We start from the raw sequence: 27851 nt of genomic DNA on the forward strand, positions 1-27851 counted from the left end.
CGCTAGGCTTGTTCTGTCGGTGGTCGCAGTTCTGCCTACTTTGCAGGCGCAGGCAGCGGCACTGCCCCTCTGCAGGCCTCTGGGGCTGTTCTGCCAGTGGGTTGCAGGTCCACCTACCTTGCAGGCGCGGGGGGGGGGGCGGCTCTACCCTTCCTCAGGCCACTGGGCCTGTTCTGTCGGTTGCAGGTCTGGCCTGTTCTGATGGTGGTCACAGTTCCGTGTACCTTGCAGGTGCGGGGGGAGGGAGCAGCTCTGGCAGGCCACTGCTCCTCTTCTGCCGGTGGGTCACCGGCCCGCCTACCTTGCAGGAGTGATTGGAAGCTCTGCCCCTCCGCGGGCCACTGGGCCTTTTCTGTTGGTGGTCACAGTTCCGCCTACCTGGCAGGTGCGGGTGGTGGGGGGCGGCTCTCGGATTCTGTGTCTTTATGAAGGTACAGCCTCTCTCATACTTCTTATCATTGTTTCCAGTTCTTGGGGAAAAAATGAATATATGAAGAACTAAGATCTCACCAGAAAACTGCCATCATTCGCTGTATAGATTGGCTGTGGGCTTTGAAACGAAAGCAAGAAGTAGGCTGTTTCTTTTTTTGTTTTCTTTTTCTCTTTACTCTTGCTTTTTGTTTTTTCAGTACTGAGGATTAAACCCAGGGGTGTTAACCACTGAGCAACATCTCCTCCCCTTTTTGTGTTTTATTTTTTAATTTTGAGACAGGGTCTATGGTCTTGCTAAGTTGCTTAGTGCCTTGCTGAGGCTGGCCTCAAACTTGAGAACCTCCTGCTTGGCCTCCCAAGCCACTAGGATTACAGGCTTGTGCCACCACACCCAGCCAGAAGGCTGCTTATTGACCTTATTTATTCCTTTACTATGGAACCTACTGGAGACCTCTAAGTGGGTGTCAGTTGAGCAGGTCTGTTAGCGAAGATCAAAAGTGCTTATTCATGATTTGACCACTCAGGGAGTTTATTATTGCAAAATGAGGTGCTGCTTTTAACCATTATACTTTTTTACATGGTTTTTAATTCTAAGTCATATATTTGTTTCAAATATATCCATAACAAGTTCTTGTTTAAACTTATAGGACATAAGAGGCACTCATATTGAAATGTGATAAGTTAATAAGGAACAGGAGAACAGATTTTAAGAGGAGAAATAAAATGATAAAAGTGGATAACATTTTCTGGGTGGCCAAGGTTGTGGTGATATGGTTTCAAATAATCTAACAAAAGAGTTATAAGCAACCAAAGCTGGGGAAGGTCAATTTTCAAGGATTGGACAAAGAAAGGGATTCTGAGAGTCTGAGAAGGAGTAGGAGGTTATCCAGAGGAGATTGGTGTCCTGAAAGCCAAGGGAGGAGAGATTCTGGAAGAAATGGGAAATCCCTTTTGACTTTAAGTAGGAAGCCATTGTCAACCTCAGAGAGAAGATTTTCAGAAGCACAGTGGGGAAAGAAACCCAGACAAAGGTAGGTACAAAGTAGGTACAAAAGCAGGTAAGGAAGCAGAGATGTGAAGTGAAGACTATTCCTCCAAGAATAGCTATCTTAAATGATTCATGGAATAGGGTGGGATATACGTAGGTACATAAATGGATAGTCTTTCAAGAAAGTTGACTGTGAATAAAAGATAAGAGAAAGGACCATTGCTGGAGGGCAATGCAGAATCAAGGCAATTGTCTTAAAGGATGGGATAAATTTGGGCAAGTATATAAGCTGGGGTAAGGTATCCATAGAAAAAGGAAATTATAACAGTTTCCCTGATAAGGAAGATACTGATGAAGCAACTCCTTGAGTAGACAGAAGTGATTTCCTTCCAATCAAGATGAAGCTAATGTCCTTGAATGAAAGACCTACAAGTCTTCCTCTGAAACCAGAAGGGAAGAAGAAATGATAGGCTAGTTTCTGAGGTGTGAGAGAAGAATTTATACATAAGCCCTTGGAATTATGGAATATTAAATTAACCCCAGCTACTATGGATTTAATTAATGTTTTAATAGTCATTAATGTTTTCATTTATTTTTTTCTGTATATAGGGTGACAAGTAGTATTTAGAAGACATTCAAGTCACTTTAAATGGCTGGCATAAATATTTTGAATATTTTTTAACATATAGAAAATACATAGCTCAAATGAAATATTTATCCCAAACTTATACCCATTTATATGAAATGGATTCATTTATACTTCTTACTATATTTTATTTGAAATTTTACGTGGAAGTTTTACTTTGGAACAACTTTTCCCAATCTACCAGTAGAAGACGCTTTGGAACATAAAACTGTTTTTGAAATGAAATGCATTATCATACTCATTAAAATTCACTCTCCTGGAAATATAAAACTGATTTATCTAATGCACTACAAAATTCTCCATAAAAGTACCCCACATTGTGAAATAATGCTAATTAGGAGGAGAGGCAAAACATAATACATTTTCTTTAAATTTAAGGCAATTAGCATAACTTTCATTAATGTGGTATAAAAACTGCAATTATTTTCACTTGTACTTTTTGGTAGAATTTATATTCATTAAAAGTCTATGGTTTCATATTCTGTGATATGAAAATGAACATGACTTCATAATGTTTTATAGCCAGATAATGCGGTAGGTGATTTCATTCATTTATGCAACAAGTAAGAACCTATTATATGTAAGCATTGTGATTCAGCAGTCTTCATGGCAAAATTTCTGGCATTTACCATCTGGAATTCTCTTGTATGTAGCTCTAATTGCACACAGTCCACTATAAATTTCTGCTCTCATGCCTGAGCAACTAGCATTCTGTTGAGAGCCACAGCCGAAGGGGCCCCAGCAAACTTCCAGCTGCCGGCTGATGATTGGCTCACAGTGGCCCCAGCAACATCTAGCTGATTGGCTCCTCGGCCCCAGCAACATCTAGCTGATTGGCTCCTCTGCGGTGATGCTCATTGGACTGTTTCCCTGCCCTTTCAGACCACGGAGCTGCTCATTGGGGGACTTTTTTGGCTCCGCCCACGTGACCCAGCCAATCGGCCTCAAGAGCAGGAGGATTGTGGGAGGTGGAAAGAGGCTTGTGTGGGAGAGAGAGGCTTGTGGAAAGCCGGTGGTGGCAGTTGAGGTTCTGAGGATTTTTCCTGAGAGGCTGTTTTGTTTGGCGTGTGTGGTTCTAAAAATAAAGTTAGTTTCTTTTGACAAGTGGCTCCTGATTGTGCCCAGCCAGACTGCGGCAGCATTCCAGAGGCAAAACGTCTTCTTGACATGACCAGCATAATTGTCAAAATAGAATTTATTACACTCAAGAGGTAGATGGTTATTTTTTTGGTTATTTGGGTATTAAAATTTATAGAAACAGAAAAAAATTGAGTCTTACTTGGCAAAAATATTGTATACTGGTTATTTTTATATTTGATGTTACTTTTTTGAAAAAAGTCTTAATGAAAAGGCATGAGGATTCCTTCCCCACACTTAAAAGTAATTCACATGAACTGACTGAATGTATTTTATGTAATTATAAATTTGATCATCTTTCTACAGTTTTAGAATTACTGGCTAAAACCTTCATTGCCTTTTTCCTTTTTCATCCCTCATTTTTTTTGAAATCTCATATTCTGCTACTACTGCCAAGTAGCATAAGATTAATAAACTTAGGACTGTGAGCTCAAGGGAATTACTACTGTGGACCAGAAGGAAGCAGGATTTAGGTTTATGGTTAATATGTACAAAACCAACTATTCTTTAATGATTCCTTTCTCCTGGGATCTACAACTAATGAAGACACGGTTGTAACTCAGAAACCTTGAGAATGCTAGAGTTCGAGATGATATGGATGTTGCACATTATCTTTGATTTAAAAACAACAAGCTGGTGGCCAGAAAACCTGACATGCTCAAAGTTACCATGTGTATTAGCAGCACAGATTGTACTAGAAACCTGGTATTCTGATTTCAGTTAAGTGAGTTTTTCATCATCTAATGCCATTAATCCTGTATGTTTGTTTCTGAGAATGTTGTGGAATGGCAAATTTTATAGTCACATTAGAACTAGTATTACTGGTGGGTTGATTTACAGGATTAATGTTATTACCCATTTGCGATAAATGCCATAACAAGAATTTATTTTGCTCACTGTTTCCATATTTAGAATAGCACTTGGTACATTTGTGGAATGAACAAAGAGGAAGAAGAAAGACAAATTAGGCAAGTGCGTGGTATAAGACCAAAGAGGACAGAGCTTTGCTACGGTCACTTTAGAAACCCTGACACAAGAAAATCTGTAGAAAAATAGTTCTGTTTTTGTACACTCAGCTGCATTGCTGGACTCACACATGCATCTTCCTGATTTTGTTTTGTGAATATCGTTCTCTCCCCAATGTCATAACAATAAAATAATTCAACAAATGCGCATGCCAAGCTCTGAGAGAAAATGGTAAATAAGACTTAGTCCTTGCTCTTGAGGGAAATTAGCTATTTTAAATTAAGATTTTAAAAACCAGCAGTTTCTCTGAATTGGCATTTCTGTATATCTCCATTAGAGCAACTGGAGAGGTGACTGTGATGAATGTATATCTTCACTCTTTTCTGTTCTGCATTGAAGATATTCTCAAATTAGTAAATGGGATAAGTAAAGGGTTAAGATTAGGTCAGTGATTAACAGTTATATCTTGTTACATGCATATTGGATTTGCCATCTATAAAACACTTCTGCTATCTCTTCTTCCATTTAAACTTAGAAATGGTCATTTCATGGATATAATTTTAAATAGAACAAATTGATAATTAACCCCACTTACACTTAACTGATGCGTGTGTGCGCACATGTGGGTAAGGGGATAAAACAGGGTACATTTTGAGTTAAAGTGAAACTACAATTTTTAAATTTTTTATTTTTATGTACTTGAACTTTATGATAAAGGGCTGATTGGAAAACTAACTTGTTTCCAAGAATCTCCTTGATAATGGTTGCCATTCCCCCCTCATAAGCTTTCAATGAATGATGCAGAAACATATTAAGTATCACAGCTCTTCCTTTTGGAACCTGCCACAGAACATCTCACATAAATTAGACATTGGCATGAACAGGAAAGTTAGCTCTTTTGGTGATGAGAAGTTGGTCTCACTTGAGTTGAATGGCAGAAAATAAAGATAATCCAGGATAATGGAAAAGGGAGAAAGTATAATCTCCCCACCCCAGGTATACACAAAATCACAGTCCATGCAAATAAATGCACACTGCAGATTCAAACATGAAGGGGGCTTTGTTCTCAAGTGACTGAAACACTGATCGACTTCTCATCAATTAGGCAACCGAACAGAAGAAAAAATTCATTTTTTTCTCCCAACTGATTTGAGTGGTCATGTTAACTCATTTGAACCTCTGTCAAATTTAATTCTAAATTCTCATCCCGATTTCACTCGGAACTTGACACAACTGTTTACCCCTTCCATCTTGAAACATTTTCCTTCATAAAGCTGCAGGAACCCCTCTGTTAATGTTTCTTTTCCTTTACAAGCCATGCTTTTATATAGCCATTTGCTAGTCACCCCCCTGATCTTTAAAATTGGAGGCTCCCAGTCCTTAGAATGTTTCTCTTGCTTATTGATACTCACTCTCTAGATGTTCTCAATCAGTATCCGGCTTTAACTACCCTCCACTTGCCAATCATCTCTACTTGGATATTTAAGAGGCAACTCAAGCTTGAAATGTTCCAAACAGGGCTCTTGATTCCCTCTTCTTCCCGCTATGCCCATGCTCATCTATCATATTCCTTTCATCAATAAAGGGCAACTGCTCTTCTAGTTGCTTAGGTCAAAAATCTTGCAGGTGTGGATTCCTCTTTGTCTTATATCCCCCATTACCATCCATTGTCAAGTCCTGTGGTTCTTCCTTTGAATTATATTCTCCATTTCCCACCACCTTCACTCCTATGGTCCTTCTCCAAGCTTTCTTCATCTCTCGTGTGGATTGCTGTGAAAAACGTTTGCTCATCTTTGTGTTTCCATCCTGGCTCACCAACAGTCTATTCTCAACACAGCAGCCAGCATGAGCCTTTTACTGTGTTACGTCACTCTTCTGTTACCACAGCTCATCATTTCATTCAAAAGTGAAACCCAAAATCCTTTATATGGTCCGTGGCTACACCAGACTACATGATCGGTTTTGCTCCACCCCCACCAATCTCTCTGATCTCATCTACATTCCACCTCTTCCCTACTGAGCTTCAGCCATAGTAACCCCTTGTTGCTGACCTGTCTACACCAAGCACAGCCTGCCCCAGGACCCTGGAAGCTCTTTCTTCAATATCCATACAGTTCACTGCCTCACTTCCTTTTGATTTCTGCACTCCAAGAGAACTGTCTTCCTTGTCCACTACTCTCTACTTTCTCATTCACTACTCTCCTCTCTGTGACCCTGTTTTTCAGTTTTAGTTCTTTCCAATGCCCAGCAGGCATTTCATTAATTGTTGTCTAATTTCTCTTAGGAGATAATCTTCTTGAGGCAGAGTCTTTGCTATGACTGCATTCTTGACACCTAGACCAGTGCTGAGCATGCAGTAAATCCTCATCAAATGCTTATTAAATGTAGATCAAAGAAAGAAAATAATAAATTCAGAGCAAAGGAGAATGGCCAACAGAAGCCATCAAAGATTTGTTTTCCATAAATTTTGGGGAAACTGATATAATGTAAAATCTTACAGTCAGGTCAGGTGCAGTGGTACATGCCTGTAATCCTAGTGGCTTGGAGGCTGAGGCAGGAGGATTGCAAGTTTAAAGCCAGCCTCACAACTTAGCAAGGCCCTAAGCAACTTAGCAAGACCCTGTCTCAAAATAAAAAATAAAAATGGTTGGAGATGTGACTCAGTGATGAAGCATCCCTGGGTTCAATCCCTGTACCAAAACAACAATAACAACAACAACAACAACAACAACGACAAACTTATAGTCAGAAGATTTCAGTTTGAGTTTTGTTTCTGCTACTTCTAAGTGGTGTGGCAACAACTCTGCAGGAATTCCCATTATCTTTTCTCTCTCATCCTCGGGGTCATCTTTGCATCGATTTCCCCATATATGTATGTCTTCTGAGATCCATGGTGTTTTCATGTTCAGGATGGGTATATTGTCATTGATATGTACTCAGATATCTCTACTTGGATATTTATAGTTCAGAGCTACTGAACTATGGATAAGCCTAAGTCTAATTCTAAATTCTTTCAAGAAAGTTGAAAATGAAAATATGAAAATGCTTTCTGAAATTTAATAGATATGCTGGTGGCTTGAGTGTACCTCAAAAGCCCATACAAAATCACAGCACAAAAGTTTTCATCTATGATTTAATATAACCAATAATTATATATCCCTGAGATTCAGGTCAAGGTATAGATAACATATGAGGACTATCAAGGGTGAAGTGTCTACTACTTGTGTGAATTCAAACCATTCCTCAAATGTCTGAGTATCACATAATGGCATCTCCTAGCTTTCTTTGTTTCTTTTTGTGTGTGTGGTTAATGGGATCCAGAACAGAGTTCTTACCAATACAATGTGGAAAGAAGTGATATACACCCCTTCTAGCACTGGCCCCTGAAGCCTTTTTTAATGATACTGCACTCACTGTTTCTCATTTTAGCTGTGAGCTGGTTAAGGAGCACCTAGTAGGGGGATGTCTTCTGAGATTCATGTGATCTGGTAGGTCACAGTATACAGAGATCTACCAGAAAGAAGAAGCCTGGATCCCTGTTTGGAGGAGAGCTAAGAGATATGCCAATATAGGAACACATGTGCTGGAAATTACATGAATAGAGAGCAGAATGTTATTGTGTTAAGTTACTAAGACTTGAAGGCATATTTGTTAATACAGCAGCCAGTATATCATGCCATTTACAACTCATGCTGCAGATTTGGTACTAAGTCGTGTATTTTTATATACTGACACCAAATGGAAAGTCAGATTATTTTGAATAATATTCAATGTGGAATATTCATTTTGAAATTCTCCTAATCTCTCGGAATACCAATATTTTCAAATAACCTGTGCTTTTCTGTCAGAAATGTTCCTGTGTCAGATCCTTATGACTGGTGAGACTTTAAATCTGTTTTTGCTGCTTAAACATGTTTTGATGATTTCTTAAGTCTTTTATTTGTTTATGTGGTCATGGTGGATTTTTCCTAACTGCTTCATTAAAAGTGTCTTCTATAGCTTTAACCAAGTGACTACTTGAATATTTCTCCAAACAAAGAGCAACATGAAACAAATACAAAAATATTTTGGGGTAAAGGGATTAATGTATGAAACTTACTCTCAAATAGTTCAAAAACACACATACACACACATGCACACACATTCAACCTATGAAACAAGTAGGACCAAATATTAACAGTGACATGGGCAAATAGTACATGGTGTACCTGCATTTTTTCCCCATGAATATGAAATTATTTTTAGTTAAAAATGTTTTAGAAAAAAGTATTAGAACTATTAAAAATACCAATAGTTCTTATAGCATTACTTTTCATATTTTTCTCTATATAGTTTAAAATTGGGATACAATATTTCTTCTGATAATTACGTTTATTTTGAAATTTTGAAGAATTTTTTTATATAAATACAATTGTCTTTGTATATAATTTTATGCTTTTTCCTCAAACAAAGCTCTGATATAATCTATGGTGCACTTCAAACATTGAATTTTCTTTTAATGTTAAAAAAGAGAAGTTTTGCATTATCTAATATATTCTGCATAAAAAGGGAAGAATAGGTATAGGAAGAGAAAGTTTCAAAACCCAATCAAATGCAATTTAAAGGAGGTTCACAAATAATATATGGAACTTTGTTGAATTTTAATCTAAATCAGAGAAAAATGTTAGATAAGCATTGATGCTGGCAATCAGCCTGGGTTTTCTTTATCCCAGACATCAAAGAGCCTCCATTGCAAAGACTGTAATGATTTCCTGTTCCATATTAGGCTGAGCATTAGCCAACAAATTATTTATAAATAAACTAGTATATTTCCTGAACCATTAAAATATAAAAATGTTAGTCAGTCTAATTAAGAAAATAGCACTACTAAGAAATGAGAATAATAGAAATACTTTTAGGTAAAGTGGAAATTGCAATAAAAATAGAGAATGCTATTGAAATATATTGGAAAACATGACTGAGAGAGATAATTTTAAAGGACAATCATACATTATAAAAACTGAGCCCAGGCAATACAGAAACTCTAAGATTAATCATGATGGAAGAAAATGAGAAAGTTCTAAGAGGGTGCAGATCCTTACATCAAACCAAACTAAACAAACCAAACAACAATAACAACAACAACAACAAAAATAAAAAACAAAACACAATACACCAGAACTAGATCACTTCAACGATGTACATTGTAGATAATTTCAATGCAATTGTTTCCTAGCAGAGAAAGGAGAGCTATTGCTTTTATGAAGAGCATAACTTTAATAGTAAAAGTCTAACAAACAAAGAAAATTTCAGACCAATATCATAAATTAATGTTAATGCAAAGTTTTACATAAACAAATAGAATTTTGGATAGTCCAATACTAATGAATCCCTTAATACAATTTATCACAGTGATAAATTAAAGGAGAAGATAACTATCATTTTCATAGATGCCAAGAAAGCTTTTGATAAAATTAGTTATACATTTTTTCTTTTTTGCCATGCTGGGGACTGAATGCAGGGATGTTCTAGCATTGAGCTACTTCCTTAACCCCTTTTATTTTTTATTTTGAGACAAGGTTTCAAAGTTTAAGTTTTAAGTTGCTGAGGCTGCCCTGAATTTGGGATCTATTAGCCTGTTGAGTCACTGGGATTACAGGCATGTGCCACCATGCCTAGTCACATTATCCATTTTTTAAAAAATATTTTTTTAGATGTTGATGGGCCTTTATTTTCTTCATATATTTATATGTGGTAGTGAGAATCGAACCCAATAACTCACACATGCTAGGCAAGTGCTCTATCACTGAGCCACAACCCAAGTCCTGACATTATCCATTTTTGATAAAGATTCCTAATGAAATGGAGTTGAGGGGCATGTCCTTAACATGGTAAAATTAATCTCAAAGTGAAAAGCCAGTGTTGTGATTGATTGTATAAATGAGACTGTTTCCACTTAACTCATGAATTAAGACAAAAATTTCCATAATCTCCATTATTAATATTGTTCAAGAAACAGCAGTTAAGTGTATCAAATGAGTCAGAGGTATGCAAATAAGAAAACAGGAGGCAAAGTGTTTGTTAATTCTATGTGGCATGAATGTATGTGCCCAAAGCCCACGGAATGAAATAAAGAAAACAAAGAGAGAAATAAGATGATATAAAAGCTCTGGGGGTAGATATAAATGCAATAAAGAAAGAATATACTTACATTGGTATTTATTACCCATTTGTCTCTGTCCAATAGAATATTAACTCCATGAGAAAAAGGATACATTTAGCTCTGTTGATTACTTTGTCTCCAGTGCCAAACAAAACAAAACACAAATAAAAAAAAATAGTCTGTCACACAGTGGGTGTTTAAGAAGAAAAGGGAACGAAAAAAATGAATCTATATTATAGATTATTATAGCTCTATGCTCTTGTGCAGATAGATTAGAGATACATTATTTTTATAATAGAAAATGACTGAAAACAACAAAAATATCCATTTGAGAGCATCTGATTGTAAGATTAAAATAATGGAACATATTTCTGAATGCATATATAAAACCCTTCAAAACAAATTAAATTAAGAAGGCAAGACACTAAGCTATTATACAAGTGCAATACATTAATAAGACCTGAAATCATATAAATTAAGTCTTCCACAATCAAATGATTAAAAATCAACAATAGAAGAAGAATTAGAAAATCCCAAATGTTTGAAAAATAAGTAACACATTTCTAAGTAATCTATGATCCAAAGAAGAAATTACAAGAAAATTAAGAAAATATCTTGAGCTGAGTGAAAAAGGAAAGCATGGTATTTCAAAAGTTGTGGAATTCAGCTAAAGAAGTGTTTAAAGTGAATTTGTAGCATTAAATGTCTTTATTAGAAAGAGAACTAAAATCCTTCATCTGAGCATCTACTTCAAAAAGATAGAAAAGGAAAGTAGACCAAACACAAATAAGTTGAAGAGATGAAATTAGAAAGATTAGAGTAGAAACTATTGAAACAAAACAAACACCTCCCTCCCCTGGAAAGACAAAGAAAATCAATGAATCCAAAAGTTGGTTCTTAGATACAGAAACACAAATTACCAAAATTGATTCACAAAGAAAAAGAAAACTGGAAGAGACCTAAAACAAGAAAAGAAATTGAGTTAACAACTAAAAAGATATTTTAACAAATAAAAGCCTAGCCTAGATGACTCCATGAGGGAATTCTATCAAACTTTTAAGGCAGAAATACTATGTGAACCCAAATTTTTTTAGAAAGCAAAGGGGGTTGGCTCTTTCATCCAGACAGAGACATCACATGTAAAGAAAACAACAGAACGACCCCCTGCCCAAGCAGGTTTAAAAATCCTTAGCAAAATATATGGAAACAGAATCCAACAACTTACAAAAAATAAAAAATAAAAAAAATGAGACACCGTGACCAAGTGGAGTTAAACTAGGAATATAAAATTAGTCCAACATCTAAAAATTATATTACATAATATACTATTTTAACAGGATAACAAAATAAAATTACATGGTCATTTTAATAGATGCAGAAAAAATTTGATGAAGCTCAAGACCCATTGATTATTAAAAGTCTAATTAAATAAAACTCTCTCAACTTGATAAGGGCATATAAAGACCCTGCACCTAAAAATCATACTTAATGTTCTAAGGCTAAAGCTTTCTCTTTTAACTAGGGAAGGTAAGGACGTCTGCTTGTATGTTTCCTACTCGACAGCATGCAGAGAGTTCTAGATTGTATAATAAGGCAAAGGGAAGCTTTCAAAGGCATACAAGCTGGAAAGGAGAAAAGGAAGACGTGTTACTGAAAGAAATAGTAACTATGTAGAAAATACTGTGGAAGCTACAAAAGTCCCCAGACATAAAAAGTGAGTTTGATACAGTTGCAGTGTACAAGATCAAAATCAAAATCAAATACTTTTATATATATTAGCAATGAATAATTGAAAATAACATTAAGAATAATTTTATGTACAATAATATTAGAAAGAATAAAACATCTAGGAATAAGTTTAACAAATGTACAAGAGTTGCACACTGAAGATTATAAACCATTGCCTAGAGAAATTAAAGAAGATCAAAATAAATGAAGAGATACATATGTGAAGTGAAAGGCTTAATGTTAATCTGGGAAACTATAGATTCAACATAATACTGAAATCTCAGCAGGACTTTTATTTAAAGTATTAAAAATCCAATCATAAAATTTCTATGTCTATGGGAATGCAAAGGACCTTGAATAGTCAAGATCATTTTGAAAAGGGAAAAAAAATTGGAGGATTCACAAACATTCTCTGATTTCAAGGCATAACATAAAGCTACAATAATCTTGAAAGCATGCTATTAGCACAAGTAGATATACAGATCAGTGAAACAGAATAAAGATTCTAGAAGTAAGCCTTCACATTTCTGCAAATTCAGTTTTGTCAAATGCCTACCCACTGGCAAATATACAAGAAAGGTCCATACAATGGAATACTACTGTGTAGTAAAAGAAACAAACTACTTGGTTACACATCTATTGAATAATTCCTAAAATTTTTATGCTATGAAAAATACTATATACTCTATGATTCAACTTATAAAAATATTCTATTTACAAAAATAAACTATTTAGAAAGCAAATTTTTGGTTACCTGGGACTAGAGGTAGGAGAGGGAATAGGCAAACAATGGGAAAGAAGGAACTCAGGATGATGGATGATTCACAGATGATGGTGCTTGTTATACAACTCTAGCATTTTAGCAAAACTTAATGAAGTGTATATACTTGTAATACTTTGTAAATTTTATAGCATGTAAATTATGCATGGCACATATTTCAAAAGTTAAAAACATCCTTATAACCAAGACACTTTGAGGCAAAATATTTTTATATCATCCTACCTATATCACATATAGCACATATATTCATATGTGTACCAATAGATGATAAACTTTCTGGAAGTATATATACCAAAAACATGTTTGCCTCTGGGAAAAAGGACTTTAAAATATGGTATAGAACAGATAATTACTTTTCATTGTGTATTTTCTGACATTATTTGCTTAAAGAATTAAACCATGTACATTATTACATCATAAATAAAAAAGTAGTAGTAAATAATTAAAAACAATCAACCAACCATGGTCCTGATATAAGGACTGGGCTGGTGACCCTGCTCAGGTCAGGAGCACTTCTGAGTAGCCTGTAATAAGATCATCAAAGTGAAACTTACCACAAAAAAATGGTGCTAATTTCCGATGGGTGCACATTGTGGGAATTCGGGAAAACTCAAGAGGTCTGTGACTAGAAGTATTCTAATTATCTCAGCCTACTACATCCTGCAATTCTACACTAGCCAAAATATAAAAGCAAAGCACTCACCTCCCCCCACACAAGCAAAATGCTAACAAAACTTTGATTACCTGAGTATTAAACGAGAAAGCAAGAGAATGAGGGAGTGGGGGTGTGAGCAGGGACTCTAGCTAAAAGTAGGCACACAGAAAAATGTTTTCAGAAATGTCCAAAATTTAATAACATAAATAAAGTAATATAAAATAAAGTAATAATATAAATAAAGTATTTCAAAGTCACTTTTCTTACTAAGAAGCCATTTTAAATGCAACCAAATTCATTTCTGTGAATCATGGAGTGGATCCTGCATGGTGGCTTTCTGTTATACTAACATCAAGAAACTGTTCCCAAAGTTTGATTTTTAAATTGGACATTATGAACATGACAGCTAGTTAATTAGGAATATGTGTATTAATCTTAAGCCATGGGAACAATTAAAATCCATTGTCAACATTTTAATTACCAAAATCCAATTTTGTAACAACTCCTTAAGAAGAGCAAATTTAAGGTTATTTTGTTATTCTATTAATTTCCCTTTGTAATGTAGGCACATAATACTTTTTATAGTGTTGTTCACAATTACAAAGTATTTGGTGAATCAACAACATAATACTTCCTTGAAGAGGGTGAAATAAATCACAAATGTTGCTTCTTTCAACTTTGATTTCTTTCACTTGCAAACTGGCAGGGCTTTCATGTTGAGTTTAGCACTTCAAATAGGCGATCACGTATGTCTGCCATACGTTGCGTTCTTCATGCCTGAGTTCCTCACAGCACTGCTCCTTCTGAGCCATCTCTGCTGAAGCTTCAGTGCTAATTGAGACTCAACAGATAAATAGCGAGCACCTACTGTGGGACACTCAGTTCTAGGACACTACCACTGGGGGAGGTGGCATTACTGTCCTGTAGTAACAGACCAGATGTGGCTCATAGACTTTACGAGTTCTAAGTCCCACAACTGGTAGATGAGAAAAACAAGACTTCCCCTGAGTCTTTTTTTTCTTTTTCTATTGATCTCAATATTTTACTAACCTCAGTTTATTTTTATTTTTTATTTATTTCTTATATACATGACAATAGTTTCTTTACATTCTGCTTTGTGGTATCTTTATCAGTGACCCCTTTCCTCCTTCCTGCCCCAGTTTCACTGGTCAAAAAGAGTTCAGCAGCAGAGAAGTGAAGGGGGAATGCTCAGCTTTGCCCCATTCCTTCCCCACAGAGAAAGTAGAGAAGAAGGAATCAGAACTCACACCACTCTCTTCCCTGTTCCCATTTCCAGATGTCACTCAGAATATTCAGCCCAGAGTTTCAACTCTACTTACTTCCTGGGTCATGGGAGGCCCCATGGATAACTGTTGCTGGAGCACGGAGATAAGGTGTTGCTTCAACAACATTATCTATAATAGTGTCCTAAAATAGTGGAAGAAGTGTCCTGAAAAACCCTATTAAGCACTCTGAAAGGATATTTTTTAATAGCAACATAGCTCCTAATTATTGAGATTAATCCTTATTGAGATTAGCAAGAGTTGAACTAGCTTCCACCTCCTGGTCTGGAATCCCAGGCACAATTCAAAGCATTGCTTACATTGGAAAAGCAGGTTTCTTACTTAAATCAATGGGCAACCAGACTGAATTTTCTATAACTGGTGTACTAATGAATGTTGGAAATACAGCTCATTCATGGGGATTCAATATTTACTGTCCAAGTTCATGTCAATATATTGAAAGCACTATTATTGTTGTTAGATATAAAATATGAAAATATGTATTATCAAAATTAAAAAAAAGAGTTTCCCATGTTCATGTTTTCTTCATGAAAACATTAGAAGAAAATTAGAAGCACGATTTCTTTCCCCCCTACAGAAACCTCCATTTTAACCATATTATAAAGGGTCTGGCCATTTTACTACATTGCTGAGTCAGTGTGTGTCTTACCTCCTCGATGGATGATCAAAGAAGTCTCACTTCCGATAGGGCAGTCCTTAAGTATATCCACTACTTCTGTATGGCTCAGGTTCTGTACATTCTGCTGGTTGATCTCAACAATGAGGTCGCCTTCACACAGGCCAGGGCATCCCTGAATGTCAAGTATTTGTTTCACTCGCTGTCCTGTAGGACTGTCAGCAATAGTGAAGCCAAAGCCCTGGGCACCTTTCACAATGGTTAAGGTCATAAGTTCAGCTTGGGTGGCCCCAGATGAAGCCATAGACACATTGTCGTCATGGACAGGTGGTGGATACGTGCCATCTAGCTGACCATCGGCTGGCATGGAGTGCAAAGAATGAGGTGGCCGATCTGTTATATCTGGAACTGACTGTGAGGTCCGAGAAATGTATTCCAAATAGGTTTCATAGTTATGTCTTCCATTGACCATCACTGGAGGTGGCCTCTCCATTATTGCAAGGGGTGGCACCATGCTGTTAGCAGGATCTTCAGGATCAAAGGGCAAAGGGTAGCCACGACACAATACCAGGTTGACACTCTGACCAATGGGAACAGACTGGAAAAGTTTGACAACATCTGCATGAGTGTGTCCAAGGACACAAACTTCATTAATATAGACAATGACATCACCTGCAAGGGAAAAAAGAGAGATTGACAACATGAGGTAAGTTCAATTAACGTCAACAGAGAAAAATGGAATTATTTATGAGACTAGTGAAAGAGGTGCTTGGTGTCTCAGTAAGCAGTGAGAAAATCAATTAGAATAATACTTAAATTCACTGTAGGTGACTCAAGGTTACAACAGGTCTGCCAACAAATAAAATGATCAAATACTGGGAAAAAAAGACTCTTTGGTTATTCTTGAAATTCAGAAACAACTTCATATTCAGAAAGGGAGGCTAAGAAAGAAAAGGTTAGAAGAGTTTGTGCCTTGAAGAAACATAGATTGTAAGCTTCTTTTTCATCCTCACTTTTATTTTTGGTGCAGTTCAGTTAATAGAGTTTCCAAACTACTGAGAAGTGATAGCCATGAGATTTGGATGAAAAAGGAAGCACTCGTATCTGGGTGTTTGGTACCACAGTTCTTCATTTGTAAAGTTGTTATGAAGATGAAATGATATAATGAAGGAAAAATGTTTGGCACCGTGCCTAAAACATGGTGAACTCTCAATAAAGGTGGACCATTATTAAATTGTTGTTAAAATAGGATGCAAAAGATTTGGGACACTGGCATTCAAACCAGAAGCTGCTATAGGCTCATCCTCTAATCTTAGATAAATTGATATTTCTGTTGATCATTTTCAACAATGACATTTGTCTTTCCTCTCCAATGAATTATAACATATTTGCAGAGGTCTAACAGTTAGAAGCTAACTTTATGATAGGAGAAATGCCCTGAATACAAATTGTTCATTTTAAAACATTCAGAAGAATAATTTTTCCTTCTTAAAATGCAGAAAGACATGGTTGTTTGAGATAATTGTTTTAAAATTTTCAATTACGTATGAATAACAATTTTATTTTTGGAGAATTGTTCTATCATGGATTGGTATTTTTATCCTCAAAAACCATAATAATTGAAAATTGAACTTGCAAATAGAGATTGTTTCTGATTATACTGAAGAGTATAGGAGGGGTAAAGAGACATATTCTTACAGACTGTCAAATGAACAACAGTAGACATCAATTTTTCAGGATAATTCTGAAATGGATAGTGACCATGGTTAGGGATTTATTCTGAGAATTCTGTGTCCATTAAGATTGCAAACACTCAAAATGAAAACACTGAGTTTAACATTCAGAATTAAATATTTTTCTAGCTTTTAATAAGTTTGCGCTACAACATGATTTCTTCACTGAATTCACTTAAAAATAAATAAATCTATGAACAAAACAATCCTAAGTAAAGTGCCCTTGACAGCATTGACTTGATTGACACTTCTCTCAAATGCAAGAGAACTGTTCAAAGGTGCTAAGCTAGAAAACAAACATGCATTGCCAGGAAATTAGGATACGTTTGCCTCTGGAAAACGTCCCAGCCATGTGATGGTCAGATGGAAATTTTCTCTTTTATTACATCTACCAGAGAGGGTGCTGGTGAGGTGACTGGGACTCTGAGTCAGGACTCAGAACTGAACTAGGATCCCCTCTCTGCTACTGTAATTCCTCTTTAGAGGGTTGGAACAGTCAGGGAAGCTTTGGCATTATTTTCAATTAATTCTGATTATCTCAGAGTCCCAGAGAAGTGTCTGATTGAGATAGATTCTTTTTCCTTCTTTTGCCTCTTATATTTTTAAATATTATGATATGTTATACATATTTTAAAGATTGAAAGAAAAATAAACACCTGTGTACAACCTTTCAACTTAATGATTACAAAATTGCTCATAGTAGTTGAAACCATTTTGGTTAGCATCTTGTCTCCTACTTGTGTTCCCATATTGCCATTTCCAAAAATAACCATTGTCCTGCATTTGAGGCTTGTCATTTACATGTGCTTATGTCATACTTGGATACTCATAGGAGATTATTTCTAACCCCCAGATAATGATAATCCCTAAAATGCTTTGCATGTTTTATATCTTTTGTAAATTTAACATTTTAATATTCTGTTTCCTTAAAATGTATTTGTGATACTCATCTATTTGATACTTATATCTTTAATTCATTAATTTTCATTGAAACATATTATCTATTGAATGGCTATATTACTATTTATTAAGATTTATTCATTTTCTTATTAATAGACACTTGGATTCTTACAAATTTTTGCCTATTAAAAATTACTCTTATTATGAACCTCTTTCCATGGCTCCTGTGCTCTGTGGGAGTGTTCTTCTGAGCTATGAACCTTGTCATAGAATTGCTGAGCACAGGCCATGTGATCTTCCTGTTAGATAAGGGCAAAAGATCAACAAATGGGTCATATTGATTAACACCATAATTGGTAGTGTGTCAGAATTTTCATTGCTCCTCATCTGGCCCAACACTTGTTATACTCAGACTTAATTTTTATAAATCTAGTTGATGTGATCATGGTTTTAACTTGCATTTCCCAGATTGCTAGTGGGGGGTAAGCATGTTTCCATATATTTATTGACGATTTGGGTTTCCTCTTGATGCATCTCATTTCCCCAATATTCCTATTTGGTGACTCTTTTTTATTTTTCCTGTTGACTATTTTTGATGACCACATGCATTCTTTATTCAACATTCTCTGTGGGTTGGGAGACTGCCTGGGATAGCAGTAAAGACTGGTCTAGGCTTTCACTCCATCACCTACCAGCTGTGTGACTTCCAAAAACTCACTTGAATCCTCTGTGACTCAGAGCCTTCTAAAGTAATGAAGAACAATAATAATATCAACTTACTGTTTTCTTGGAAATAACTTATAAGACTATAGAAGTGAAAGGTTTGTAAGCTGTAAATCGTCATGCAATGATGATTGCTATTTTAGTAGTTATTATTTGTTCTTGATTTTATCCCTCTATAAAATCCAAACATTCCCATCAAGATACCCCCATGAGAGTGACAATCAAGGACAACTTGAATATGACTGTGGAAGCACTGGGTTTCAGAGAGTGAGCAACAAAGGGCAGGAAGGTAACGGATGCCACTTTCCTCTAAAGCTTTCCCTAACTTAACCAATGCTGATGAGCCCCTCCCCAGTCCCCAAGCATATTTTATTTTCCCCTCCCTTCTGCTAGGGGAAAAGAACTAAGGGTAATGCTCAAAGCTTTCTAGGTTCCAATGCCAGGTCTAAAGAATAGTCATTTGAATTATATTGATTAATGTTACTTATTTTTTTTTATTTTTAATGTGATCTTTCTATTTCAAAATGGAAACGAAAACTGTCTATGATTCTTAGTTAGGGTGCCTTTTAAAATTTATGGATATTTTCCACTCAGAGCAATTTTTCAAGCCATCAAGCAAGCAATAAAGAATGCCCCAACAATATCTTTAGGAGTTACATAGATCTCTGAATGTAAAAGATGAGTGCTCAGTTATCAAAGCATAAAACTATCTAACACCTGACAGTACTAAACTGTCCACTTTAGATGCCTAGATAATGTGTCAAGTCAAAAAAATTCTGAAGACAGAGATGTAAGCAAACATTTGCTTGTGCAGATAGAACTGATTGGGTAGGATATTTATAAACTGTGTTGTATGAATGTCATTTACATGTTGTGAAAGAAAAATATGAGCCACCTGGTATATATCATCCCATAGTGCCAAGCCAACTCCTGAGAAAGACTGGGTTTAAGAGCACAAAAAGAGATGTCCTTAGGAACTTTGGCTCTAGCTCCAACCTTCTGGCCTACTTAAGAGGGAGAATGGTAAAGGAGTCATTTGATCTTGCCATCTCTTAACTTCTTTCATAAAATGGGAATTAAAATATCTCCTCCATTTCCTTGGTTGCAGGGCTACTGTGAGAATGAGATCATGCTTGTGAAAACACTTTTAATTTTACCAAGGAAAGGTTTTCTGTAAAAATAAGATGATACATTTTTTGAAAGCTCAGTGCATATTTTCATAACTATATTGCCTGGAAGGGTACATTGTTTCCTACACGGCCATATTTAGGCCAGATAGTTTTAGGGCTATTGACCTGAATCCTCTTGGTCAAGATGAGTGTGACTGATGAGACTGGAGTCCCTGTAGGTGTGGTCTCACAATGACCTGACTCCCAACCAGGAGTTTTAAAGAGCAAGTGAGGGAGAGTGAGGCTGATGAAACAGGAGGTTTAAAATTGTCCTTTATGAGAATATGTTCTAAAATAATCTCTCTCTTAGTCATGGAAATCAAAATGCAGCATTGGATAGCTCATGGACACCTCATCATTTTGGATAAAACAGGGCACTTTTCATAAAGCATTGTTTAAGTCGGAGTTATTTTTGTGTATCTCTACTCCCACCTTCTTTGAGTCACTGTGGCCTATAGAATCTTCTTTTTCAGCGTCTCTTACTAGTGCTGTCTACTTTCCTTAAGCACAATCTTGGACTAGACTAAAATAATTCTCATCTTAGAGTCTATTTCATCAAGTTCAAACTACTCATTCTCTAGACCTACTTGTCCACCCTCTTCACTAATAGTCCTTCCTACTTATTTCTCTCTTCACCAGCCAATAAGTTACCATCTTATGAAGCTGGATCTTTACTATTCACAACTTCCAACTTGCATTTTGGTTGAATTCTGCTAATCTTCTATGATCATGTCTAATTCCTTTCTATGGATAACTTCATCCCAACAAATTCATTTCTTTCCTTCCTCTTGAAAGACGTCTTCCATTTTCCCTACTCAAATCACTCCCATCTCATGTTTGTGACTTGAAAGTTCATTTTGGACCATATTCTTCTGTGGGATTCCTACCTATTCCCAGTTTTCCCCATAATATACACAGAACCATTACTATGCTGAAAATTCTTTAGATATCTAGGATAGATTCTCACTGAATACAGGATGGAAAGATTTAATCAGAGGAAAACTGGAAAAGATTTCATAGCTAAATTTACTACCTCCACTTTAGTGTTTCTAACTTCTGCTTTTTCCAAGTCAAATAGATTTCTGAAAAAAGCCAAAAAATTCTCACTACAGCTCCCATTCTACCAGTTGCATGCACTCTGCATTAAAAAATTATTGTTTTGTTGTTTCTTTTCAGCTGATTTGTTTGAACTTTATTTTCTGAAGCTTCTGTTAGTTTGTAACAATACATACTTTTGTAAAAATGCACATATTATAATCATAATGTTTATCCGAGTTCATTATATTTCGCAACATAATCAATGCTGACATGTACCTTTGGAGGTGTGCTTCTCATACCTCAGTTAAAACTGAAAATAATTATTCTTGTTGAAATTTATTTTCCAAAGTGAAGCATTGTGGTATGGTAGATGGACCAAGACCCAAAGTTGGGTCTCCTTGTGCTGATCTCTGAACAATTAATTTAACATGAGTTTCCTCATCTACAAAAGGACAATAATAGCTGTTCTACCCACCTCAGAGGGAAGAGATGCTGTCTGTGAAAATGTTATGTAAATGGTGAAGCATCCCATATGTTCTATATAAAAATACATATATTTAAACAATTTTAAATGGCTGGCAAAGGTTAGAAAGTAAAAAAAAAAAAGCTAGGAGAAAGAATAAATCCTAATTTAAAAAAAAATTAAAGAAGCTACTAAATTCTATGAAACTATTTGCTAATGTTCTCATAAATATTTGAAAGGAGAGATATGCTCATTCTTCTACCATTTCCCAGTGAGGAAGACTAGTGCTTTGTAAAAGCATCCTTGGATTGCGCATTCCCTTCTGGAATTTGAACACAGTGTGGTTGGAGTGGAGGGCTTAGGTGGACAGATGCAGATCTGAACTGTGTGGTGGTGGCTCTGGGTAGCATGCAGATCACCAGATGTGTGGGGCTTGGCATGCTCTCAACTGGGTCACAAAGTGGAAAGGCTCCAGAGATAAACTGGTCCTTGTCTTTTTCCTCACTTTCCTTGATGATCGGCTATAAGTGTCTATGCCTCTTATTGCTCAAATATTTTTTCTTATATCTAAATCTAATTTCTTTTGCTAAAAATAAAAATAATTTCCTCTATTTCTGTTCTTATAAAGACAAGAGCATCATTCTTTTAGAACCATTTGAAGCCATTTATAAAACTCCCAAGTGCTCCTCTTAAAGTGAGAGTTATAAAAGCAGACATCAGTTGGAAAAGAATTCCGCTTTGGAACTGAACCTTACTGTGGTCCTACTGACTTTAAGCGTCTGTTTGAATATAGCTCATCAAAATTTGGTAGACAAAAACAAATGCTTAGGTTATGGAATGTAAAATTCTTTCATCAGAAGAATTTCAATTTATGAATTTTTATGTGAAACATAAATGACATTGAAATAAAAATGAGGTGAATCAAGCTCATTAGCATTAAAATAAGGTTCAGATAAGGTTTTAGTAATGTTCTATACATCCTGAAGCCAAGGGTGGCATAACAAAGAAAGCAACAATTTTCAAGTTAGGAGGTTTGTTTTTATGCCAGGTACGCCAATAACTAGTTGCTCAAAAGATTTCTGGGTCTTATTCCTCATTTATTCATTAATTTTTCCAGCAAAGATAATACATACAGCAGGGCATGGTGGCACATGCCTGTAATCCCAGTGGCCTGGGAGGCTGAGACAGGAGAATTTCGAGTTCAAAGCCGGCCTCAGCAGTGGCGAGACACTAAGCAATTCAGTGAGACCCTGTCTCTAAATAAAACACAAAGTAGGGCTGGGGATGTGGCTCAGTGGTCAAGTGCCCCTGAGTTCAATCTTCTGTATACACCTTCCCCACAAAAAAGATAATACATATATTCAATTACTACCATGAGCCATGTTTCATGTTACAAAAAAGACAGAACTGGACTAGAAGACCTATCTCTAAAGTCCTTTACTCACTCTGAAATTCTAAAGCAAAGGATGTTGGATCCCAGCTCTTAGATTGTCCTTCCTTCCTTCCTTCCTTCCTTCCTTCCTTCCTTCCTTCCTTCCTCCCTCCCTCCCTCCATCCATCCCTTCCTTTCTTTCTTTCCTTTCTACCCCCCCCCCCCAGGGCAGTTCTTCATTTAGTTCCTTCCTTTCTTCTCCTACTACCACTACTGTCCTATCAGATTCTTACCATCTGTATATCAACTTCTGCAACAGTATCTTTGCTGGGCTTTCTGGTGTCACAGCAGGAAAGACAATGGAAGGAGGAAAGGGAAGCTGAGCATATGAGAGGACCAAGTGAGCTTGTGGATGATGGGGTTCTCTAATCTCACCCCACATTGGCCTGTGGGAACAGAAGGGACATTGCTAATAGAGCTCATCTTTTGACCAGGATTGGCTCAGGAACAGGTGGGGGTGAATGTCCTGTACATTGAAGGTATTAAGGCCAGAGGTTGCAAAGTACTGGACCCTGCCTTCCACCAGCTTCCCTGTCAATTCATCTCCACTCATGTACTCCATGACTCCATGATCTTTCTCCTTAACATCCTTTAGTGTTTGCTTATATAGTTTAGTCCAAACTGTCCAGTGCCACATACAAGGTACTCAGTGCATATTCTCAGTGTCTTCTGCCTTCTCCCCGCCCACTGTGCTGTAGGTGGCCTGAACTTTGGGCCATGCCCCACACATGCTGTTTTGTCTCCAGCCTCTGTTCTATGGATCCTGCTTTTGCTCTTGCTTGTCTCCAAAAAAAATACCTAGTCACCTTCTGAGGCCAGCTTCACCTTTTTACTTCTTTTCTGAACCTCTTATTACCGAGGGTAAAATGACCTCTTCTGGGTTACTCTTTCTGACAGCACAATTCTTCAACCCACTGAATAGCACCTGGAATATCTGACCACAGTGACTATCATCTTAATATATTGAATATTTATGTGGCATTCACAAACTCTTATCTTACCTAATCTTGACTGAATCTATTTGAGATAGCCATTGCTCCCTGTATTTATACACTGGGAAACACTAGGAAAGCTTAAGTAACTTCTCTGAGGTCACATTGATAATTAAGTCAGATTCAGGAAATGAACCCAGGCCTTCAATACAAAGCTAAGAATTTCAAACAGTCCAGGACATATTTTGACTTGAGGATAATTTTGTGCCCCTCAAATCATCCAGAATACTGGATAAAATATCTTTAATTCCTGAATGTGAAAATTGAGAGATGAACTGCAATGTTCTTTTGATTAGCTGAGTTAATGGAGGGAGGCAGTGAAGCAAATAATTGCGAACAGGGAAATCCATCGCAGTAGCTGGGCCTATTTTCTGCAGGCCTCCACAATATGTTGTTTGAAAGAGGACTGGAGAATGCGGAGGTGCGGAGGTGACAGAGCGCTGTAACCCACAGCACTCTGCAACCATCATGAACCATATGCTCTCATATAAATTAGTTCAATAGCTGTGTGTGCTCTTGGGCAAGTGATTTACCATAAATGTAGAATGCTGAAGTTGAAAAGATGATTTTAAGGTGCAGCTTTACATTCCTACAACTGGTGAGAATGTGGAAAGCTCTCCTGCTGCATTCATATACGGCACTGGGAGATTTCAGAGGTGCAGTGAACAGGTAAGTGCTGAGCCTCTGGGGGCTCACTCCTAGGTGCACTAATTTTCTATAAAAGCAGCCAATGACTGCAATACTCTATCTATGGCAGAAGGATACCAGAATGATAGAGTAGCCACTTATTACTCCAAAGAATGAAAGACTTTTTAATCACATTTTGTAATTTCATCTGTGTGACCTGGTGCAGATGCCTAATTAAAAGCTGGGTTTAAAAAAATTATGTTTAATCAGCACACAGCCAACAATTACTCCCTGGCAGATGTGAATTGGTCCAACGATCTATTTACATTTCCTTTGTGTTTGGTATTGAGTGGTAAGATATATTTAAATACTTGTATTTGTCACTAATATGCCATTATGTAAAAATGTGAGTGTGTAACCGATGTGATTCTGCAATTAGTATTTGGGGTAAAAATGGGAGTTCATAACCCACTTGAGTCAAATGTATGAAAGATGATATATCATGAGCTTTGTAATGTTTTGAACAACCAATAAAAAAAAAGAAAAAAAATACTTGTATTTTACTTTGTTGAAAAGGAGCAAGAAACTATAATCTAAGAGAATCTAAAGGCACTGATTATTTGCTGATCTGGCAAAGATGAAACAATAATTCAGATAAAAACTATAAGTAAAGCTACAAAAAGAAACACACACACACACACACATTCCTGCAAAGCTCCAAAGAGCAAGGGAGCATATGTGGTCAGTGAAACTATCCTTTCTTTAAAAGAATGTATTGAATTTTAAACAACAACAAAAAAGAGACAAATACATTATCAGAAACATCATTTAAAATGAAAATAGGCTACTAGAAGAAAATAAAAACAAGAGTTTTAAAATTATCTTAAACCCCTGAAAGTTAGTGAGAACAAGCTAAAAATGAGTTCTGTGGTGTACTGTGGATAAATGTGTGGGCTCAATTCCTCACAGCCACCTCCGAAAGCAACAATGATGACGACTTAAGTTACAGAAGTATCTTGTAAGAAAGAGTCATCATTTTATGTGGACATTACACAGCATGCATGCTTATTTTCAAATAGCAGTAACTATATCCCTGAACAGAAATGGTTCCTAGGGGCAATGTGGCACAACCCAGCACCACCTCTTGAACTTCCTCCAACGCATTGTATCAAGGGGCTGTCCAATTTCCCCTGAAATGATGGTGGACAGCTGGCTAGGGTGCAGCTGAGAATTGCCCCTGGACATACTTTTCAATAGTTTGTTCTGCTTTCCTTGCCACTGTCAATTTCTTGCAGCTCTGACTGAGCAAGAAAAATGAATAACAAGGACAAAGTGAGAGAGATAAAAAGGAATGATGTCTCCATTTCACTTCAAACTGCTGCCTTCCGCAAGTGGTGATCAGTTTTTGCAATTGTGTGTTTACTACTAACCTACACACACTTGGAAAATACACAGAGCAGTGTTTTTGGTCAGAGGGAAAAAGAATTTAGTTTTTGATACTGTGAAATTGCTATAATAGGAGGAGGGGGAAAGCTCAATTTAAGACTCTAGATGACATTTGGTGAAGTGGTTTCATTGAACTGCATTTGGAAAAAGGTACCATTTGTTCCAGTGTGAGCGGGTGCTGGTCCTGATCCCTAGGCTGGGTGGGGGGATGTCTACTGGTGGAGCTGTCCTGTCAGAGCTCCATCACCCTGTGTGATATTTCTGGAACATGCTCTGAGTAGTGTGCTCCATTGCAAGCCAATCAACAATCCTTAACTTGTAGTGTAACGTGCTCCATTATGTTGATCTACTTCTTTATTCCCTTCCATTTGTGAGAAATTACAAGGCCCCTGCTGCCTTGCTAAAATGAGGGCTGCCAGGATCTCTCTCCCATATGGATTTCAGAACTGGTGCAGCATTAAGTTGCTGAGCTTCATAAAATGTCTGGCAGAAAGAACAAATGTGCCGTGCTGAAAATGTGACTGTAGATTGCATCCACACTGGTCCAAGGTTTGACGAGAGAGCCCTCCTAACTTAAGAGGGAAACAGACTTGGCAGATGTGAGTCTTCGCTGACAGACTTTGATTGTTCAAACTTGGACCCTCTGATTTCCAATTTCAGTGTCTGAAAGAGCAATATTTTATACAAGTATCAAGGAGTCAGCCTGCTCATTGGGCCACATACAACTAGTATTGCCAATTAAAAATCCCTCAAACACATGGCAAAAGGGGAAAAAAATTTGTCTTGGATGCACTGAAATTTGGAATCCAGAGAAAGATCATTATTATCTCTCTGATTCCTGTGGAGAGAAAGGGAAAATATAGAACCTTTATGATCTCAGATGGGGTGGGCATCCTCCATGGGGCACACAGCTTACCATGGCTCACTGTGCTAGACACTGTACACAGATTTGTATGAGGATGAATAAACAACATTAGTCAAGGAATTTCAGGAAAATATGAAGCAATTTCACTGCAGACAATGGGAGATTATTTTATTCTCAGACACAACAGACAAATGGCACAGAGAAAAACAATCGAATCCCCTGCTGTTCCCAAAGTTACAATTATTACACTCTACTAAAGCTGATTGGAATAAGTTAGCAGAATTATCATTGGAGAGTTTAAGTTATCACCTTCCTCTAGTTACCACTAGTGAATATTTATCTGTGAGGATATACTTGTAAATAGATCTACATGCTTATTTGCACACTTATGGGTTACAATAACTTTTGCATTCCAGCAAAATATGGTAACAGCAGTCAAAAACAATGAAAATTCCATGCTTTTTAAACTTAAATCCAGTATTATTTTTAGAATTATGGCACTGGCAATTTATTTTATATCAAGTTCCTGCAAATCATAATAAAATGCAAGAATCATAACAATACGGTGGCAAATTAATCAATTGAAACATAAAAGAGTTAGAAAGTCACTTAATATTTTTTTTTGGTCTACCTCATGCAAAACAGTCTATTAAATCCTTTCAACTGAATAAATACATTGTTGGAGATCAGGGAGCAATGACTAAGTTGGCTAATAATAATAGCCACTGTTATGTGCTAAGAATGATAACCATGCCAAGAAGATAATCATTTTAGGACTTAAGCTCATTTTAATCTTTGAAATAACCCGAGAGATAATATACAGTCTCCGTTTTATAGAAGAAGCAAGTGCCACAGTTACAAAGTGCCCAATCTGTCATATCTCTAGTGTGTTTGGGGGTGACTCTCAAGGTTGTCTTCCAACTATGTGAATGTCTGGTTATACAGATTTATAAAATTTCAATATTCACTTCATCCATTTATTTGGAATTACTCAAGCCTGAGATCAGAGTCAATTGCTTAGAATTTTGTTTACCCAAATTCATAATCTTGACTGCCTGAACTGAGTAG

General features: G+C 36.6%; 1 protein-coding gene across 5 annotated transcripts in view; it reads right to left on the bottom strand.

Annotated features, from left to right (window-relative positions):
• Magi2 (membrane associated guanylate kinase, WW and PDZ domain containing 2) overlaps nucleotides 1–27851 on the bottom strand; it is a 1275072-nt gene that overhangs the window by 211912 nt on the left and 1035309 nt on the right. For all 5 annotated transcript variants that reach the window (XM_048786215.1, XM_048786214.1, XM_048786217.1 and 2 more), the window contains exon 10: nucleotides 15429–16067. In XM_048786215.1, the coding sequence (XP_048642172.1) occupies nucleotides 15429–16067 (639 nt within the window). The remainder of the gene's footprint in view (nucleotides 1–15428; nucleotides 16068–27851) is intronic.

The sequence above is a fragment of the Marmota marmota genome, unplaced genomic scaffold (genome assembly GCF_001458135.2).
Source record: "Marmota marmota marmota unplaced genomic scaffold, marMar, whole genome shotgun sequence".
Classification (NCBI taxonomy): Eukaryota; Metazoa; Chordata; class Mammalia; order Rodentia; family Sciuridae; genus Marmota; species Marmota marmota.